At 55.0% G+C, this 19799-nt stretch overlaps 1 protein-coding gene across 2 annotated transcripts; it reads right to left on the reverse strand.

The window, feature by feature from the left end:
* Positions 1-226: 226 nt before the first annotated feature.
* ETNK2 (ethanolamine kinase 2) lies at positions 227-18094 on the reverse strand. Of its 2 annotated transcripts, XM_007166144.2 has the most exons (8): positions 17686-18094; positions 15782-16041; positions 12674-12796; positions 7970-8112; positions 7292-7375; positions 4713-4858; positions 2939-3012; positions 227-1429 (listed from the first exon to the last, which is right to left on the reverse strand). In XM_007166144.2, the coding sequence occupies exons 1-8, from the start codon at positions 17941-17943 to the stop codon at positions 1357-1359; spliced, it is 1161 nt and encodes a 386-aa protein (XP_007166206.1). In that variant the 5' UTR covers positions 17944-18094; the 3' UTR covers positions 227-1356. The 2 variants fall into 2 exon arrangements, with proteins under 2 accessions (XP_007166206.1, XP_007166208.1); XM_007166146.2 differs by lacking the exon at positions 12674-12796.
* Between the last annotated feature and the right edge of the window lie 1705 nt (positions 18095-19799).

Genomic DNA, 19799 nt, shown 5'->3' on the forward strand with positions numbered 1-19799 from the left:
ATGGTCAAAAGCAGAGGAGCTGTGAAACCACCAGCTCTGCCCAGGTCTACCCCAAATCAGGACCCCAGGCCTTGTGAGCCAGGTAAATGGAGGGCGTGGTGCAAAGTGTGCAGCCCAAAGGGACCCCAGAGAGGAGGGACTGGAGCACCCTGCCACCCCCCCACCGCAGGAGAACTAGTCACACCATCCGAGTCAAACCCTACCAGTGGCACTCAGACACAGAGTGGTCCATAAATGGCCGTTTTAATGCAGAAAACCATGATAATTTACAAATGAATAATTTTATAGGCCAGAGCCAGAAAGGCCTGAGGCTGTGAGGGCAGAAAGGAGGTGGAGGCCATTGGGAGTCGGGGCAACAGCTCCTTCAGCACCTTCACAACCGATCCCACCCAGGCTCCTGCAGGCTGGGCAAGCCCCGGCGGTCCCTGGCCCCTGCCCTTTGACTCCCACTAGTCATTCCCCAGTGGGGAGACCGCGGGTCAACTTCAGGACAGAAGGTGGACATGGAGAGACTGTTCCTTGGAAGTGAGGGCCTGGAGGGCAAGGGAGGGAACAAGGCAGGAGGCTGCTGGCTGTTGTCCAGCCACCCCACTCTTGGCTCCATCCCCTCTGGCCAAGCCATAGCAGGAAGCAGAGCCAGGCTTTGGTGGCCCATTCCCTTGCCTTCCCTCCCAGCAGGCGGCAGAGGTACAGAACACAAGTCTGGAGCAGAAAGGGCACTGGAGGAGAGCACATGTCCTCAGGCTGAGGTTTGGGAAGGGGTTATTTGATTGGATATGGTTTGGAGAAAGGGAGTAATCTCAGATGAGGTGGCTGCTGGGGGAGCCATCAAACCCAATTCTAGACCCCACCCCCCCAAGATATGTACATCCATCTGTCAGAGTTGGCAGGATGCTGGTTTGGGCTCAGCACCTCCCACATGGGGCATGCAGGGGTAGACAGGCTGGAGGCTCAGGGCCCTGGAGGTAGAAAGGAGCCCTCCCACCTTCCCCCTTCCCCAAGCCAGGAAGGTCAAAGACACATCTAAGGCAGCCCAGATGCCAGGATGGCGCGGGGCTGGGAATGCTGGCCTTTCCAGGGTGGTTGTGGTCTGAGCCCTGGCTGGCTGCAGGCACTCCCCACCACCCAGTCTGGCAAGGTGAAGAGGACCCCCAGAGCTGGGGCCTATCAGCCCCTCCAAACAAGAATGGTCACCAGAAGCATCACTGGGGGCTGGCGACAGGGGCAGAGCCTTCTCCTGGGACACCCACCTGTCCCCTCGCCCACCTTGTCCAAAGGTGAAGACCCCAGAGCAGAATGGAGCCCTGGAGAACAGGTCTGGCCAGGCAGATGGGAGGGGAGGGATGGGAACGCTGGTCACTTTGGCATCTCCAAGGCTGACACTTGAGGCTTCACCTTGAAATACTGGTTGAATCGGATCACTGCATACCTGCCAGAAGACAGGAAAGGGAACTGGGGGTGAGAAGGGTAGCCAGGTGAGCCCTGCTGGGGGCAGGAGCCCCCAGGAGACTGGAGCAACCCCTCCCCAAACATATTGGTTTGTTTGTTGAGTCTTTACAGCTCAGTGTGGTCAGTAGGTTCACCTTGTTGAGCAACAGATCTCCAGGACTTTTTCATTCTGTAAAACTGGACTCTTATCTCCCCCACACAGCAACTGCCCAGCCCCCAGCACCCATTATTCTACTTTCTGTTTCTATGGATTTGACTACTTTAGTTACCTCATCTAAGTGGGATCATATAGTATTTGTCTTTTTGTGACTGGCTTATTTCACTTAGTACAATGTCCTTAAGGTGCATCCGTGTTGTAGCATGTGACATAATTTCCTTCCTTTTTAAAGGAATAACATTCCCTTGTGTGGATAGACCACATTTTGTTTATCCATTCACCCATCAATGAACACTTGGGTTGCTTCCACCTCTTGGCTACTGTGAATAATGCTACTATGAACATGGTTGTGCAAATATCTGCTTGAGACCCTGCTTTCAATTCTTTTGGGTATATACCCAGCAGTGAGATTGCTGGATCGTACAGTAATTCTATGTTAACTCTTTGAGGAAGCACCGTATTGTTTCCCACAGAAGTTACACCATTTCACATTCCCAACAGCAGTGCGCAAGGGTTGCCATTTCTCCACCTCCTCACCAACACTTGTTATCTTCTGTTTATTCAAAAGTAGCCATCCTAATGGGGGTGAGGTAGATGTGATTGTGGGTTTGACTTGCATTTCTCTAATTTTTGTGAACACTTTAAAGCCAGCATCCTTTTCAGCTGAGGGTGGGTGGGCAGGACAAAGACAAAGAGACTGGACCAGAATGGAAGACAAAATGATTCCTGGTTTTAGGGACATGTGTATCTCGCACGACAGGGCCGCCTAAGTGGTCAATACTCAAGTACAGTCTCGGTACAGCCCCTAGTATATCACTAGGGGCCACTAAAGGAGCAGTTGGGTCTGATACCCCATGCAGGGAGGCAGCATAGTCAGCTAAACCACCAAGGGACCTCAGCCAGTCATCCCCCCCTCTGGAACTCTGGCCCCTCTGCTATAAAATGAAGTTTGGACTCATGATCTTTCAGACTAATTTCCAGCAGTTCCCTTCAGCACCGGGCTCTGTGGGGAAGAGCACTGGCAGAAGAGCCGGGCAGTGAAGCAGACAGCAGGCTATAATAGGGAAAGAGGAATCAGGAGGCAGGGTGCAAGGGCTTCTGACCACTTCCAGAGAGGGATTCTGGGCACACGCGCTTCCCCAGGCATCCCTGGAGCAGTGACCCGCCTCGCATGGGCTGGCTGGAATGGGGATGGTGAGCAGAGCAGGGCAATGGACCTGGACATTCTGTTTGGGGTGTCCTTTACCCCCACGTACTGGGCTCAAGGCTCTTCCGTTCCTCCACGCCCGCCCCCACCAGCCCACTGACTTTCAACTTGCTCCCTGCACTCACCTGAGGAAATTAAAGTCGATGGTGGAGAACTGGCTCTGGATGAGGGCCCAGAGTGCCCAGAAGAAGTGAGACGCCTGAAAACACATCAGAGAAGATCAGTGTAGTGAGCCCCCCAAACCTGTCATGGACCCCATAGCTGGAGGGACACAGTCACTGTGGAAGACGCAGAACTAAGACACTGGCAGAGACACAGTGGGGTCTCCCCAGCACAGGTGGGAGATATTCCAGAGGTCAAGTCACTGGATGGTATTTGCGGACTCCACTCCTAGAAAAAGGCAAGCAAAGTAGGTTCTACCGCCCTCAGGCTTAAGCAGACTTTCAGCTTGTTCCCCAGCCTAAGCCGGACCTGAACTCCAGCCCTGGCCGCTCCCCTACCCAGGAGAATCTTCAAGCCCAAGGTATCCAGGACAAGAGAAATCCCTAAGGCAGAGCTCAGGCCTGGTTGCCAGTGGAGGGGGTGGCACCCCATCTGCAGTGCCCTGGCCACATGGGCATCAGAGGTCCAGTCGCTGGAAGACCTCTAAAGTGACTTCTTTCACCCCTTACCCTCTCTTCTATCACAAGGTGGGTGAGGTTAGACAGTGAGTGTAGACATGAGCCGGGCTGCTGACCAAGGGTTCAACTGCCTCCCCAGAGCCAGACCCCCCCAGGGCCCAGGCCACCCTAGGCTCAAGAAGCTAGAGCGCCGTGGTTCCTGCTGCTCCAGCGACCCCAGGCCAGGGCCCCCACCCCTGTGGCTCTCCTGCCCCACCCCAAGTCCTGCTCACTCTGGGGTTGGCTCTATAGTACCTCCCCCCATTTTATTCTCTTTTCGCAACTTAAAAGGAGCAGAGATCAATTAGCAAGTGGGAATGGTTACTAAAAATTTAGCAAGAGGAAGGCATAGGTGGAACAGTTAAGAGGAAGAACCTGAAAAAGAATCACTTGGTTGTACAGCAGAAATTAACATAACATTGTAAATCAACTATACTTCAATAAGTATTTTTAAAAAAAGGAAGAACCTGATAAGAATCAGTTTTACACCAATGAGGAAAATAGAATAGGCAATTTAAAATTACAGGTAATTAAAGATTTTATTTAAGTTCTCTGATGTATTGTGAAATTCAGGGCAGCTGACTTGTCTTCTTGCTTATGCATGGCTGACATTAGTAAGACTAGTTAGCAATCCCCTTGGTGCATACCAGTGGAGACCTGGCATGAACCATGTACCTTGGATAATCAGCACTCAAAATCAAGAACTGACAGTACAGTAATTTGAGAAGAAAGAGCCTGATGGGAAAGGCTTACATAGAGTTCTGAGTGAGTCAGTGGAGATAGTTAACAAGGAGGATTAGAACTGACATTCTCTATCTTCTCCAAAGACAAAAAAAAAACAAACACAAAACTTAAGGGATGTATTTAACTGTAGCATGACAGGCTAAGGTTAGACACTAGAAAGAACTTGTCCAAATGAGAGACTTGCTAAAATAGGAAGCTGGGATCTTTCTTGGAAGTAGTTCTCTAGGAAGGAGAGAACCTGGACTTGATGGAATGGGAGGAAAGCAGGGAATATGGTGTCAGTATTAAGAGGATGCCCAAGATGGCTCTTCCCAGACCCCCCCTCTAGGTTGGGGTTCAGGAGCATATGATGGGACTCCCCCAGGACCTCACCCCTGACCCTGGGCTCTGCTTCCTCCTCCACCACAAGGCTGTGAGAAGGCAGGAGCTGGGGGTGGACCCTGAGTCCCTCCCCCCAGCTCTCCTTCCCCCACCCCTTCCAGTCACAAGCACTCACCAGGGCAAACTTGTTGACTTGCACATAGAGCCTCTCCACCTCCCTGGGGGTCACAGCCATCCCCTTCTGTGCCTGCAGGTAGTAGCGCAGCCACTGCAGCTGGGTCTCCCGCGCTGGGTACCGGCAGTAATCAACCTCATTCACACCTGATGGGGAGGCAGCCGCACAGAAGTTGCAGGGAGATGGGCCTACCTGGGGGTCTCCTCCAGCTCAGTAGGTGTTCCCTGATCCCCTCAAAACTTCCATCTCCTGTGTCCTGTGGGGCTGTGCAAAGAATGCAGCTTCTCTGACCACCAAACTCTAATGTGTGGAGGGTCGACCCCCATCCCAGCTGGGGGCACTGCTTTCAGTGGGCTGAGCTGGAGGAAAGCACAGAGAGAGGCAGACTTGTTGAGGGGCAAGGCACAGTCCTGGAAGTGATGGGGACCCCCTAAGACAGCACCACTGTATCCCTGAGCCCTACACAAAACCACGGCACATTGGAGGCGCTGGGTCAAAGCCCTGAATCAGGAGCCTAGTTGTCTTAGATCTGATGCTAACCTCCAGTTAACTTCGGGCAAGCCCTTTCCTTTCACTGGCCAAAATCTCATTTGTAAAGCAAGGGCTGGACGTAGTGCACCTCAGATACTGCTTCCTGAAGCAGTGTTGAGGTGGTTAACCTAAAAACATCGCCTGGAGTGCTTGGCAAAAATACAGATTGCCAGGCACCCACCCATGTCCAACTCTCCAGATGATTCGGAAACACAGCCAGGCTTGGAACCCCTAAGATAAATGGCCTTGACTCCTTCTAGTCCCACCCTTCCTTGAGTCCTCAAACTGCCAGCCCCGTACGCACCAGCACATCTTGGGCATGATGGCAGAGAGCCTAGATTCAGAGCTGGTACAGAAAGAAACAGTTTATTAACGACAGGACCAGGACTGGGCCACCTTGTCTGGTCTCTTCCTCCCTCTTCTTTTCTTCCTATCTTTCCCAAGCTTCCCTTATGTCCCTGGAGAAACACACTCAGTCTTCTGGGCCCCCAAGAGTATGGCTGGAGAACAAGGTCCTGGCACAGATGTAGACACTAAGGCCCAGATAGAAGAAAGCTGTTCAAGGTCACACAGCCAGTTAGAGGCTGGTTCTTAGCTCCCAGGTTCCTCCTCCTTCATTCTCAACTTGGAAGCAGGATGCAATCTGCCCCCTTGGAGAAATTCCAGCTGGACTGGGTGAGAAGGACTTAAAATGCTTAAAAATTATCCCTTTTGGAAAGGCCAGTGGGTCTGGCAGCTGAGCAGTCACAGGCCCAGTGCCCTGCGGGTGCCAGCCTCTGCTCCAGGCCACACCCCACAGCTCAGCTGCTCTGCCCAGCTGAGGCCCCATCTGTCCCTTGGGTTCCTAGATGCAGCTGGTGGCCACCCTGGGGAGTCATACCTTCAGGTACAAGCAGTGCTTGACAGCCCTGGGGTTCCAGAAGGGAGAGGGTTGGCCTGTATTGGCCTGGGGAGTGCCTCAGGCTGGCCCAGGTGCCGGCTCTACAGTTGGCCTGGGCGTGCCTCACCTATCCTAAGCCACAGGGACTGGCCACATCACGCCGAGCACCCCACACTGCTAGCCTGGGGATGTCCCTCCAGCCCCAGTGTCCACCTCCATCCACCAGTTGCCCCTTTAGCCCCATCGAATTGTTTAACAATTAAGCCCTCGAGCTGGAAAAACCTGCCCTGCTTCCTTTACACAAATGATTCTATTGTACACACCTACCTTTATGGAAGGACGGCCTACGCCAGGACACACCCCAAATCCAACCTCTTCCATGGCTGCTCCAGCCTCCCTCGGAGGCAGAAAAGCTCCCCTGCCTGACGTCAGCAGTAAATACCAACGTGGAGCTTAGTATGTGCCACACTGGTGTGTGTATCGCATATCAATACTATGAAGTAGGCACTATTATCATCTCCATTTTACAGAGGCACAGAGAAGGTAAGTAACCTGCCCCAAGCGTCATGCAGCTAGTAAGCAATAAAGCCAGGATGTGAAGTAGGGGAGTCAAGTTGCAAAGTACACACTTTTAACTAGTTCCACCATGATTAATCTCATCAGGCCACCAGGCAAATAGCTACTTGCAGCTTGTTCGGCCCCTTATCTGCCTGCAGGGCCCCTATTTACGACTGCACGGGTTGACTGGGCATAAAGGAGCTTGGACAGGGGGTGAGTGGAGGCCGACATCAAGCTGAGCTGGGCCAGCTGGCGTGGGCTATGTCTGCCCAGCGGAAGGAAGGGGTCTCTTTAGAATTCACATGCCAAGCCGAATGTCCTCAGGGATCCTACAGAGGGCACATTTTCCTAATTTGTACCAAAGTGCCATATGGGCTAGGAGGGGCTTGCTCTGTGTACGTGCGTCTGCCCCGGCCCACCCCACCCGCCCCATGAGACCTGGAGCTTTCTCAAGGCAGGCTGTGCCTGGCCCCTCCCTCAAGCTGTGATATCTTGAGGACAGGGGTGTCCACCCTCCATTCCCCATGCACAGAACCCCCTCTAACCCTTCCCCTGGACCTGGCCCTCCATCACAAGGAGGATATAGGCCAAAGAGTAATGCCCTTCTCACCTGCAAACTCATTGAAATGGTTGCCAATGTCAAAAGCTTGGTAGTTATAGCCGGCATATTCATAGTCAATGAACCGTACATGACCTGTGAGGTGAGGAAAGGCAGTGAGGGTTGGCCCCAGATCTGGATATAGGGCTTGGTCAAGCTTTCACAGACCTCAGGAATGCACCCACTGACTCTCACTGGCCTCTGCAGCAACCCAGCCTAACCCAACTTCTCAGTGGCAACTTTCTTCTTAAGTTGCTTCCTTCCATCTTTCCACCTGTCTGTCTGCCCTTTCCCCAGCTCCAGCTGTCCCTCTCACACAGCTGGGTCCTCAGACTCTCCCCAACTAAAGACATCTGTCCTCAGCATGGCTGAGGACCAGAAAATGAAGCCAAGTACTCCATGGGGGTGAAGCTATCATCAGGAACACAGGGAAGGCTCAGAGCAGCCAAGACTCCTCGTTGTCAGGGGAATGGCTCCACAAACCATGATTTTGAGTTCTTTCTTGGCAAAGATTTTTCTAAGTAGGAATTTGTTTCTTTTTCATTTCTCTCCTACAAATTAACTTGAGACCTACACCAGAAGGTCTCACTTTGCTTGTCCAAGTACCAGCCTGAGGAGGAGAACCCCAACGCCAGCTGATCCAGCAGCCTGAGCCCTGCTGCTGCCTGGCCAGGGCTGGGGAAGCCGTACCTTTGGTGCTGTCGTAGATGATGTTCTTACAGAGCAGGTCATTGTGGCAAAACACCACGGGGGAGTCCAACTGGGGCAGGTGCTCCTTCAGCCAGGCCAGCTCCCGCTCCAACACCTCGACCTCAGGGACATCTGCAGAAAGGCTGGGCAGTAGCAAGAAAGGTGGCCGGTGGAGGGAGGGCTGACGGCAGACAGGCACATGCTTGCCCTCAAAAGCCCTGGGCTCTGGCCCCATCACTACCTCTTATTGCAGAGGGACCTTGGACAAATGGCTGACCTTTCAGACCCTCACTTTTGTCACTTGTAAAATGGCCTTTCCTATCCTTCTGACTTCCTGTGGTTATTCTAAGAAGCTGATTAAAACATGGGCATAAAAGCATTTTGCAAAGCATAAAAGTCCCTGACCGAACAATGTCCTGATACTTCGTGAAAGGGAGAGGGAAATAAGGATGGAGGCACAAGGAGGTGTCAGGGGAGGGAGAATGAATGTCCAAACTCAATTATTCCAGAAAGAACAAGGGCAGCAGGGGAGGGACGCAAACAGACCTGCTCTTGGGATGTGCGGAACAATTCCTAGGGGGAGGTGAAGCTCTCTAAAACAAGACCCCAGAGCTCCTCCAGTGGAAGAGTGACAGTGCCCTGGCAGTGGCGGCAGCACTGGCGCCCTCTTGAGGAGACAGAGGGATGTTCCTGTGTGTCTCCCTCCTGCTCTGGTGGCTGGCGTCATGGTTGGAAAGGACTAGAGATCATCTAGACTAGCTTCCCATCGCACAGCGAGACCACTCAGGTCTACAGAAGAAAGCAGAACAAATTGCTTCTTGGGCCCACTCCTCCAAGGCAATAACTCACCTCTTCCCCCTTGAACTATGGGTGTGTTTCCCTGCCCCGGCCCCCTGCTTGTGTAGGAACAAAGATGCATGAAGGCCACCTGTCCCTCGGCCCACCCCATCCTGTGGCCCACGGCAGGCATTTCTGCTAAAAGTACATGTTGAGGAATGAATGAACAGGTCAGTCAGTGATGTTCTCAGAGGTCATGGGGAAGTTGGTGAGGGTGCACTGTGCTCCAACGCTCTGAACTTTGCTCCCAGGAAGCACACAGTTCTGTGTGTACTGAAAAACCAAATAGTTAGCAGAGCCCTTAAAACCCTAGCCTCCCTCCTCCCCTCCACCCATTGGTGGTTCCGGGCTTTTATCTCCATTCACATGACTCCTGTTTGCTTTCTTGTTCAGGGCAGTGAGGGTACACCCGGGAGGATGTGAATGAGACATGTCCTCTCTGACCCTCCCCCAGGACGCCCCATTGCCCCTCACCCAGCCCAGAAGCCAGAACACAGGGAAGAGTAGTCAGCGACTAAGGCATCACCATGTTCCCCTGGAAAAGGATGAGCAGCGGGCTCCCTCCAGGCTCTGAGAAGGTCAAAGCTAAAGAGGATCTTAGGTCTCCAGTCTAACCCCATGGGGAATCGGAGGCTCAGGGGAGGGCAGAGACTTCCTCCTGCCTCCAGGTGTGTCTTACACAGCTGGATACTCTACTCCCTCACCTAAGGAAAGCAGTCCTCAGCCTATCCAAGAATCCAAAATCAAGCTGAGCCTCTGAACTGAGGGGGCCTCAGTGCCCCTCAGGGGCTCTGCACAGGCCACTCTGAGTCTAGGGGTCTATTAGGGGTGGGATGGGGGAGGCCTCCCCTCACCCTCGTTGGAATTTATCTGTGTTGACAGGTCTGCATAAGATACATTTTAATCTGGGCTTTTCTTAAGAAGCTACCTTTTCCTTTAAGATTCTTTTTTTCCCCCTTGGACTGAGACCATCCAAAGATAAGAATTAGGAGGCTTCCTTTGGTTTGCCCAGGTCTTAGCCTGAAAAACATGTCTTTGACATCCAAGATGCCTGCTGCCCAGGCCCTGACCTCTGTCTGACCCCTACCCTACCCACCCCAAGGCCACACAGCTGGTTACTGTGGGAACAGTCCAGGCCTTCTACCTCCCTGGGCAGCCCTGCTTCCCTCCCCTGAGCGCTTGAAACGTCACCAGCTTTGCTACCTTCAGCCCTGACATCACTCGACTCTCTCAAGGCTGTGGGGATGGCAGAATAGTAACCACCACTGCATCACAGAAACTTCCACATCCCAGGTGAAGGGGCTGGGGGCCCTCCTCAGGGAAGCCTGGGGGTTCCCCTGAAGGGACTGCTGCCTGGCAAGTGTCCACTCGGCATTCAGGATCTGGGCGGGGGAGGGGGAGGAAGTACCTTCTCCCCACAGGGAAAGGACTTTCTAAGTGTTCAAACTTACTGACTCATCACCTTTGCCCTCATACCAATCAACCCATCCAAAGCTCCTCTTGATGCCCCTTAAGCAGTTATCAACCCCACCTTCCCCAGCCATGCTGGGCTCCTCCATGTCCCACCCAACACCAAGACTATCAAATCTGTTTCCACAAGATCTGACTCATCCCCCTATTCTCCATCCCTCCATGAAGCTTCCCTAGGGCAATGTTCCTCAGAGCATGGTTCCTTGATCACCTGCCTCAGAATCACCTGGGGAGCCTGTCAAAATGCAGATTCCTAGGGTCTAATGCAAGACTTCCCAATCAATCTCCAGGGTTAGGCTCGGAATCTGTACTTAGCAAGCACACAGGGGAATCTCATGCTCCAATCTGGGAACCCTAGTCCTAGATGTTGCCCACTGAATCACAAGACTCCCCCAGCTGGCCTCCCTGCCTCAAAGCCCCCAACTCCCACCCAAATCTGTCCTTTACAATGAACCCCTGGCTCCAACACCTTTACAATGACTCTCCACTGCCTGATAAATTAATCTGGGCTCCTTAACCTGGCACTGAAGGCCCCTCCCAGTCTAGCTCCAACTCACCTCTGCAGCCCCATCTCCCACGACCCATCCCCAATCCCTCCTGAAGATCTGCTCGAGCCAGGCCCTCATCTACTCAGCATCCACAAGCAAGCTGTGCTCATGCTGTCTCCTCCAGCCGGAGGCCTCCCTTCTCATCTCTGCCATACTACCTCTGCCGAGAAGACTTTCCCTGGTGCTCCCACCCCTGCGTATGCATAGCTAGGTCCTATTTACATGGACGGTTTCTAAGCTCCTTGAGGGCAGGGCCCATGTCACCTTCAAGTTTTTTGCTGTTTTAAATCCCAATCAATCAGTGTTTGTGAAATGAAGGACTGACTAAATCAGGGTTATTAGGCAATGACTGGAGCTCAAGTGCTTCACCCCATCCGAGTGATTGCTCATCGCTGCCCTGCTTGCGGCAGGTTAGACAGTTTAAGGCAGACACCATCCCCTCAAGAGGCTCAATTTAAGCAAATTGATTTGCCTAAGGTCAAAGGTGAGACAAGAGAAAAGGAAGTTGGCCAGCTCTTCCTCAAGGCACACTCCCCTCCCAACAAGGTCACACCCCAAGGTTACACAGTGACAGTACAGTCAAAAGAAGCTGCAGTAACAAGGGTCATGCCCGAGCATCAAGCCTGGACTCTAGTCCTTGAATTGCCACTGATCAGTATAACCTTGGGCAAGTCCCATCCTTCCTCTGGGCCTCAGGTTTTCCATCTGTCAAACGAAAGTGGTGGGCTGGATGATCAGAGGGTCTTGCTCTCCATGTGCTGTTCTAGTCCTAAGGGGGGAAGCAGTCCTTGTCCCAGAGCCATTTGACACAGAAGGTCTGAACAAAGGCCGTCCTAGACAAGTAGTCTCAAAGCGGTGCTTAATAATCTCTGAGAGGGAGGATCTAGATAAAGTCATGTGTGCGTGCATGTGACAGAGACACACGATCGGGATGGTTAATTATTACCATCTTAGAGGGAGAAAGAGATACCCTTCCTCCAAACCTCTTCTGTGCCCTGCTCCCACAAACATTTGGAGAAGAGTGATGTTCAGCCCCAGTGGGGAACATGGAGGAATCGGAGACCCACTATGGCCTTTTCTGGGGGAGGCAGGGATGATGACCTCAATCTTTTCTCCATGCCACCATCCTTTTCTCAGCGCTCAAGGGTGTGCTGGGGAGTCAGGCATCTGAAGGCTAGAAGGACTCTCAGGCTGCCGGCGAGAGCATAAGGATAGGTCCAGGGAACTGCGTCTTACCTGGGGAGAGGCAATGTCAGGATGGGTAGAGTGCACCCCTCCCTGGGAAGAGCAGTGAGGAAGCAGCGAGCTGTCAGCTTGAACAAGGTGAGGAACCGGGGCCCCAGAGCCATGTGGGGACAAGAGGTGCCCAGGCAAGTAGCAGGAATCTTGAAGTCCAAGGGCTTGTCAGCTGATGAGCTGAGTTCTTCTGACTGACTCTGAACTCAACCCCACCCCATTCTCAAGAAGGCCGGTCCCTCCCTTCTCATTGCTCAGAAGCCAGCTCAGGTAGAAAGGGCCCTGTGTGGAAACAGAAGCCCTGCCTCTGACTAGCCCTGTGATACTGGGCAAAGCTTAGTCTCTGAGCTCAGTATCCTTCAAGTGAAATGGGGAGATGATGACCCTAGTCCCCGCCACAACCAGAAAACTGAAGAAGAAATAAGCACATAGGTATAAAACTGCGGAAACAAGTTCCTGAGATTTCATCAATCAGCCCAACTCTGCTTGGAGACAGAGGCTCAGGAATCAGGACTGAAGCCACTAAACCTTCTGTCGGGGCGGGCTGGGGAAGGGAGGTCATATTAAGGCAGCAGAGACAGTGGTAGCCTTGAACCCTCTCAGATCTTTGTACCTGGGGTTGATCTCGTTCTTCACAAGGGTGAAGTAATTGTGCATCTTGTGCCAGAGGATGGGCTTGGGCAGGCTGCCATTGGCGTGGATGGTGTGAATCTTTGCCATTTCTAAGGCAATTAGCCTACAGCAGAAAACAGGAAGAGTAGAGTATGAGTGTGGGGCAGGCCCTCCCCAGCTCAGCCACCCCTGAGCATAAAGAAATGGCCCTACAATGTCCATTGGGGCCAAGTGTAGGACTATTACAAATCTGTTAGGAGCTCTTGGTCCTGCAGAAGGAAGGTCTCAGCAGAAGATGTGAAAATGAGATAAGGCCTTCAGCTCAGCAGCTCCCCTTCCAGAACCAGAGCCAGCGGGGCTTCAGGGAGCGAAAGGGCACAGCAGTGGGCCGTTGGCCACAGGTCAATGACCCTGCCCCACCCCAAGGTTGAGTGACTACAGCAACCCCTGAGGACAGAGGGGTCACCTGGGGAGGGGGGCGGAACCCCTCCCACCCCCCACCCCGGCCCCGCCCCCTTGGACTCAGACCCACACCCTCATGGGGAGGTAAATGCAGGGCACCAAGGAATCAGGGGGTGGTAATGCCACGCAGGGAAGAAATGCTTGTCTCTTATCAGCCTGGCCAAGGTGGGGAGGGAAGCAGGCTGGCCCAGGGCAGCCCCTTCCTCTGCGGCAGGGAGTTGATGCTGGCGGCTGGGTGCCAAGGACGCAAAACAAACCAGCGTTCTATTTTCAAGTTCTCCTGTGGACATTATCCAAGGTCCCGGGAGAGAAGGAGGGGGCGGTGGGGAGAGGAGAAAGCAGAGCTGGGGAAGGTTGCTGGGAGAGGGCGGGGGTGGATGGAGGACTGACCGGGCAGAGAGGGAAGGCCTTGATAAGGACCCCAGCGTCTGAGGCCCTGTGTCCCAGCTGGGCTCCCCCAGTCCTCTGCCTGCTCTCCCTTCTGGAGCCCCACCCCCCACTCAGCTGCCAAGCCTCCAGCATTCAAGCTTCCTTCGCCTCTGCCTGTTGCTCGAATAATAATCACTGGGAAAGACAACAAAGGCATTGGCTGTCTGAAACCTTGTTACTGAGCTGTTCCAGGGACACCCCCTCCCCTGGCCGGGTCCTTGGAAGGGACAGCCATCGCCCAACAGGATAGCAGGGCAGACTAGGGGCTCCTCCAGAAGCCCCCAAGGCTCCCACCTCCTAAAGGGTAGAGGGCGCAGGGGGCGTGGCAGCGACCGAGTGGGTGAGAGATGAAGGTTGTGCTTTCAGAGGGGAGAGGCCTTGGGGCAGGAGGGTGCCCGCCAGGGCTTGGGCAAGGCAGGGAAGCAGCCCCTGAGACCCGGGGTTCCCCTACCCAAAGGAAGATTCGGAAAAGAGCCTAAACAGAGTGTTTCCTTGAATATCAATAGGGCTGTTGTCTGGAATAGCAATGAAAGTAACCTCAACAGTCAGCGTTTTTATGTTGCAAAGCCTCGGCAGGAGGCGAGGCGGAGGTCCGGAGGTGAGGTTCAGGGGAACCTGGGCCGGTGGCTCCTGAGCCCTCTTCCTCCCTGCCTTTCCCTCAGAGATCCACCTTCATCCCAGAAGGATAATGGTCTATCCTGGGAAAATCATCAAGGAAGGGTCTACCTCCCATACTTATCCCAATTTCTGGCTCTCCCCCAAATGTAAAGTTCTTATTATCAGACCTAAATCCATCTTCAATCTTCCTGACAATGGTAATTGTTTCCATGAAAGAATGAATGACAGCATCAGATTCCCAGAGGTGGCGGGAGACTGGGAGTGGTGAGGACCTGACAATATCTGAGCTTTTTGGCACAAGACTGAGGGAGAGCTGGGAGGGGTACTGTGGGAGAAGTCAGGACAGAGTTCCCTCGGCCCCGCTCTGACCTCACATCTCTAGCTGGGTGCATTTTGAACTATCACCTGGAGCCTGAGAAGACCCTCGCACAGGGCTGCATGTCCCACCCCCACCCCAGATACACACACATACAGCTACAACATACAACTCCACATGAATATCCTGAGGCTCAACCAGCCCGAGAGGCAGTGCTCTCAGATTTCTTTCTTCTAAGTCCCTAGAGGGCCTGCTAGGGGTTCACTGCAAATAGGGCCAGGCGCACTAGCTTGAGGTCAGCTGGGTAGCAGGTGACAGCTAAGAAGCTTCTTGGTCTACTCCCTGCGTGGGCTTTCCTGTTTCCCTTCAAGATTTGAAAGGCTCCTTCCCCTTAGGTGGGACAGGACAGATCCCAAGGGTCTCAAGCAGACCCCCATGCTGTTGTTCCCGGTGTCAGGGGTAAATTTCGGTTTGCCTCAAGTCTCACTACAGTCTGAGTGCCCTGCACATGGGCGTGGCATTGTGGGGAGGAAGAAGGATCCTGCCTGACATCCCTGCTCAGCATGGTCAGAGGAGAGCATAATATGGGCTCTTCTTTGGTTCTCCCCCTTCCAGACCCCCAACAGTGGCATCCACAGGGCTTAAAGGTTAAGTCCAGTTCCTGGGTCCTACACATCCAGGCGCTTAATAGGAGCAGCTCCCTGGGGGCCATGGGTCCTTGTGAGCCTCTGGAAGGAAGCCTCAGCAGTTCCCCAAACCTGGGCTCCTACCTTGTCAGGAAGCCCAGAAGGAGCTCAGACTGGGGTGGGGAGGCATCTCTCTGGGTTGGTACAACCACACTCACCCCGGGTAAGGCCCATTTTCCAGGAATGCCTGAGCCCTCGGCAGGAGGGGAGGAGCAGGAAACCCTGAGCACTCACTCTGGGGATTTCACTTCCAAGGCTCCGAGATGTTTCCAGGTCAGACTTGGGATGGGTGGAGGACTGAGGCATGGGCCAGGAGGCAGATCCCCCTTTGGTCCCATGTTCACCTAAATTCTCACTTGCCTCCCCAAGAACACATCCTTTCAGCAGACCCCACTGAAAATCTACACAAAACTATAGCTCCTCTCCGCAGAGCAAGGCACATAAACACACGCACATTTTTCATGCAATTTCAGGGAGCTCACAGATCTTAAGAGTCTCTTTCATGGATGCCACTCCACCAGGGAAGCTGGCCAACGATTTCAAAGCCCAAGGCCTGTGGAATCATGGAGATGAATGATACACTGGGCACCCTCCTCACCTGAAGAGCCGGGGCTCACGGATGTGCTCTGGCCCCAGGGCCATGCCCCTCATGTACTCGTAGCACAGCCCATTCTGGAAGGTGCAGTAGAGTTTGGGGGCGCAGCCATGTGCTCGCAGCAGCTGGAAGTTCCTGACCTCACTCTCTCGGTCCACCAGCAGCTCCGTCCGCTCCCCGTACACCCGGACCAGCACACAGTCCCGCATGTCCTCCTCCACGTAGCAGGCCACCAGCTTGTTGGTAATGCCATCAGTGAAGCGCTGGCATGGGGGAGAGGGCAGCGCAGGGACGTGTGGGGCAGGGACTCTGCTCTTGCCCCGTGGTGACCTAGCTCCAGCACAGGGTGCTCGTTTGAATGCTGAGCACAATCGCATAGAACCCCCGTCCTTTAGCCCTCTCACTTAGTAAAGAGCTCAGCACTGCTCCTAACCCTCCACCCTCTCCCAATGCTTGAGGTAGACCAGAGAGTTCAAGAAAAAAATGGCAGCTTGTGCCCAGCCCAGGCATGCTTCTCCTGGGTCTGCCTCTAGTGGATGGGATTTGGCGGTGGAGGAATTTTCACACCACTTACCTCCCCCCCACACTTTTCACTCTCCCATCAGGCCCTGAAAGAAACCTCCATGGACCAGGATGCGGCAGAGGGCGGGGAGTCACCTAGGATGGGTACAGCCTGACCCAACTTGCCTCTCACCACCTGCCAGGCAGAGGGCTCCTTGCTGTCCCTCTTGCCCCACGCAGCGGCAGAGGTACAGGAGGGTACTGAGGTTGGCACCCACCCCAGGGCCAGGTGGTCAGAGCTCCTTAGGGCCAGAAGAGACAGAGACAGTAGATCCTGGGCAGGTTCTCTGGGTAGGGTGACAAGGAGGAATGAACCATGGAATTTATAGGGCACGGTGTGAGAGAGCTGGAAGGGGCCTTAGGGGACATTCGAAGTAATAAAAGGTGGGGAAACTGAGGCCCAGAGAGGGGAGGGACCGGAAGACAGCATGTTAGGCCAGTGCTGGAATTAACCTCAGGCCTGCTTGATGCCCTGACGGTTTTACACCAAAGTTGTCTTTTATTTTGAAAATGTTACCCACTCACCCCTCCCCCAAAAGGGGTCTGTCAACCTTCACACATGGTCCTGAACCTCACTCTTCCCCACCCAGAAGGCCCAGCAGCGTGGAGTCCCTACCACCCCAGCACAAGCTGCAGGTGCCCACTCGGGGCAGCATCCTCCACAGGCAGCTCCCAAGGGAATGGGACAGCTGAAGACTCTTTACAGAGGAGGCAGGTCTGCTGGGAAGTCAGCCTGAGGCTCCTCAGGGGGAGGCTCTGCCCACGTCTGTCCCTGCCAATGTGCCCAGCAGAACGAGGAGGTGCCCTGTGTAGGGGGAGCTGAGGCAGAGCTAGGGGCGATGGTGAGGCTTTCCACGCAGCTCAGGGCTCGGGGCTAGCTGGAATTCCTCAGGGACCAGCAGGAGCAGCTCGGAGCCCGGAGGCTTTGCTCCCACTACGGGGTGTGTGAGTGTGGGGGGTGCCCTTAAAAGTTCCTGCCTCCGCAGGCTTCTGAGCCGGATGGCTACTTGCTTCTGGGCAGCGAGGGGCACCGGCGCACAGCGACAGGGGGTGGGGCCCCCACGCACAACGTGCTGACAGTGGGCAGGTGGATCTCCCGCGTGCCCGAGAGCCCCAGGAGGAGGGGTGTGTGTGGAGGGCCGAGGGAGGCGGGAGCCTAGCTTTGCTTAGGGACCAAAATAGATGGAGAAAGAAATACATACGCAAACCACCATTTCAACCCTCTTCTGGGCAGCAGCCGCGCACCCCTGGGACCGACACCCGGAAGGATGCACGGACACACGTCCACGCATCCCCGTTCCAGCCCCGGCGGGGCCCCATCCCCTGCCCCGCGCCCGCTCGGCTACCTTAGTCCGAACTTGCTGGGGCTTCCAATGCGGCCGCAGCTCCCGGATGAGGCGCAGGGCGCCGGGGAGGATATCGTCCTGGTCCACGGATATGCCGAAGCACGGGACGGCGGCGGCCCTCGGGGGGCCCGGCGGTTCCCGGCAGCCCGCGCCGGCCGCAGCCTTCTCCTCCATGCCCCATGAGCACTGCGGGCAAGGCGCCTGCCTCCTCAGGTAAAAGGGAGAGCACGGCAGGGGAGCCGAAGGGGGCACAGCCATTCCCTGCAGCCCCACCCCCTCGGAGCCGCCGCGCGGACGCTAGCCCCCGCGGGGGGGCCCGGCGCGGGAGTGGGAGTGGTAGAGGAGGGGCCAGGGGAAGTCCATGACTCAGGAGCCAGCAGCCCGCTTCAATCGCCGCCTCGCAGCCGGGCGCCCGAAGCCGACCCGGGAACGCCGGGGCCCGCCGCGATTGTGACATCACGGGCCGCGGGGCGGGGGCCGCGGGAATGCCCCCACCCCACCCCGCCCCGGCCCGGCCCGCTGGCCGTGGGGGTGCGCTGCCTGCCACCGCGGGCGGCCGCGGCCACAGTTACCTGGAGAGCCTGGCGGGGTGACGCCCCCGGAGAGGCCGTGACGCAGGGGGCGGGGCCGGGGTGGGCCCGGTGGGCCCGCCCCAACCCGGGTCTCAGGCCCGGTATCCCCCGGTTCGCTCCCCCCGCTTCCGTGGCAGCGAAGTGGCCTCCTCCTTCCCACCTCGGCTGGGGCCGCTCTCCCTGTGTAACCTGGGGCAGGGCCGGGGGAAGCCTCTTCCCGCCCCCCACTGCATCCTGGAGTGTGGAGATACCGCTGCTCCCAAGAGGTCAGCTTAGGCTAGACCACCTGTCCCCCAGCTTCCTGCCCCCAATCCCTGGACTCCTGGAAGAGGCTCCGCGGGAAAAGGCCTTTTCCGATGGCAAGGGGACTTTGGGGGATGCTTTTTGGGGGTGGGTGTGCCAATGGGGACCCCACTAGTCACCTGGCCGCGTGGGAGAGCTCTCACTGCACCACCCAGAAAAGTGCCTATTTCCCCACGTTGCCCCTTTCACCTATTCAGGAACCTCTCAACCACAAGCCTCCTGTCTTGATTGCTGTCCAGAATCCAGCTCTGCCCAGTGGAACTTCTGCGATGATGGACATGTCCTATATCTGTTCTGTCCAGTGCAGTGGCCACCAGCCACATGTGACTATCCAGCAATTGAAATGCGGCTAGTGTGACATTTAATTTAATTTTATGTTTAATGTAAATAGCCATATATGGCTGTCTTATTGAACAGGGTAGGAGATGATTGGGGGGCCTGCCTACTTAAGGTCATGGGGCCCCAGTATGTTGAGCTGGAAACGACACTGACTCCAACCCTTCCTGCAAACAGTGAGGAAATAAACCTAAGCAGGCAAGAAAACTCAGAGAATTGTGCTCTTGGCTCTGCACTGGGATGCTGGCAGATGTGGGAGTGCTGCCCTAGAGAGGCCCTGGTGTTCTATACAACTCCAAGAGCCTGTAATTCTAGAGGTATGAGCTTTGCTGGGGCCTGGGTGGGCCACTCAGTGCCTCACCCTCTTCAGTCAAAAGAAGGGTGAGCAGCTGTCATGAAGAGGGACAGTGTCAGTGGCTTCATTCAGGTAGATGCTGCCTCTCATTCCCCAAGCTACACATCTCCTGCAGATTGTCCAAGGGGTCAGAGTGGGAGAAGACATCAGCCTGAGTCCCAAGTCTTGTGAGACGGAGGACAGCAGTGCATACATCTGTGTGCTTGTGCACCTGGCCCCATACCAGGGTGGGTGAAGCTCTGAACCTGTGAAGGTACAACTGTGTGTGGTAAGGTGGGAACCCCCAGACCTGAGTCAGACGGGCAGCTAGAAGGCTAGTCTGGATTTTTCACACTTCACTGAGCACTCTTGGCCAAATGCTTTCATTCTCTGAGCCTCAGTTTCTCCACATGTAAAAAGGGAGCATCGGTCGGATCTCTGGTGTTCTACGTTTTTAGGTGTTGGTGCCTTAGACTGCATGGGTAAATGGCTATGTGGGGTGGGGGGTTGCAGTGCCTGAGCGCAGAGCCTGAGCTTGAGGCTGGCTTCCATGAGCTGGGACCATCTTT

The sequence above is a fragment of the Balaenoptera acutorostrata genome, chromosome 1 (genome assembly GCF_949987535.1).
Source record: "Balaenoptera acutorostrata chromosome 1, mBalAcu1.1, whole genome shotgun sequence".
Lineage (NCBI taxonomy): Eukaryota > Metazoa > Chordata > Mammalia > Artiodactyla > Balaenopteridae > Balaenoptera > Balaenoptera acutorostrata.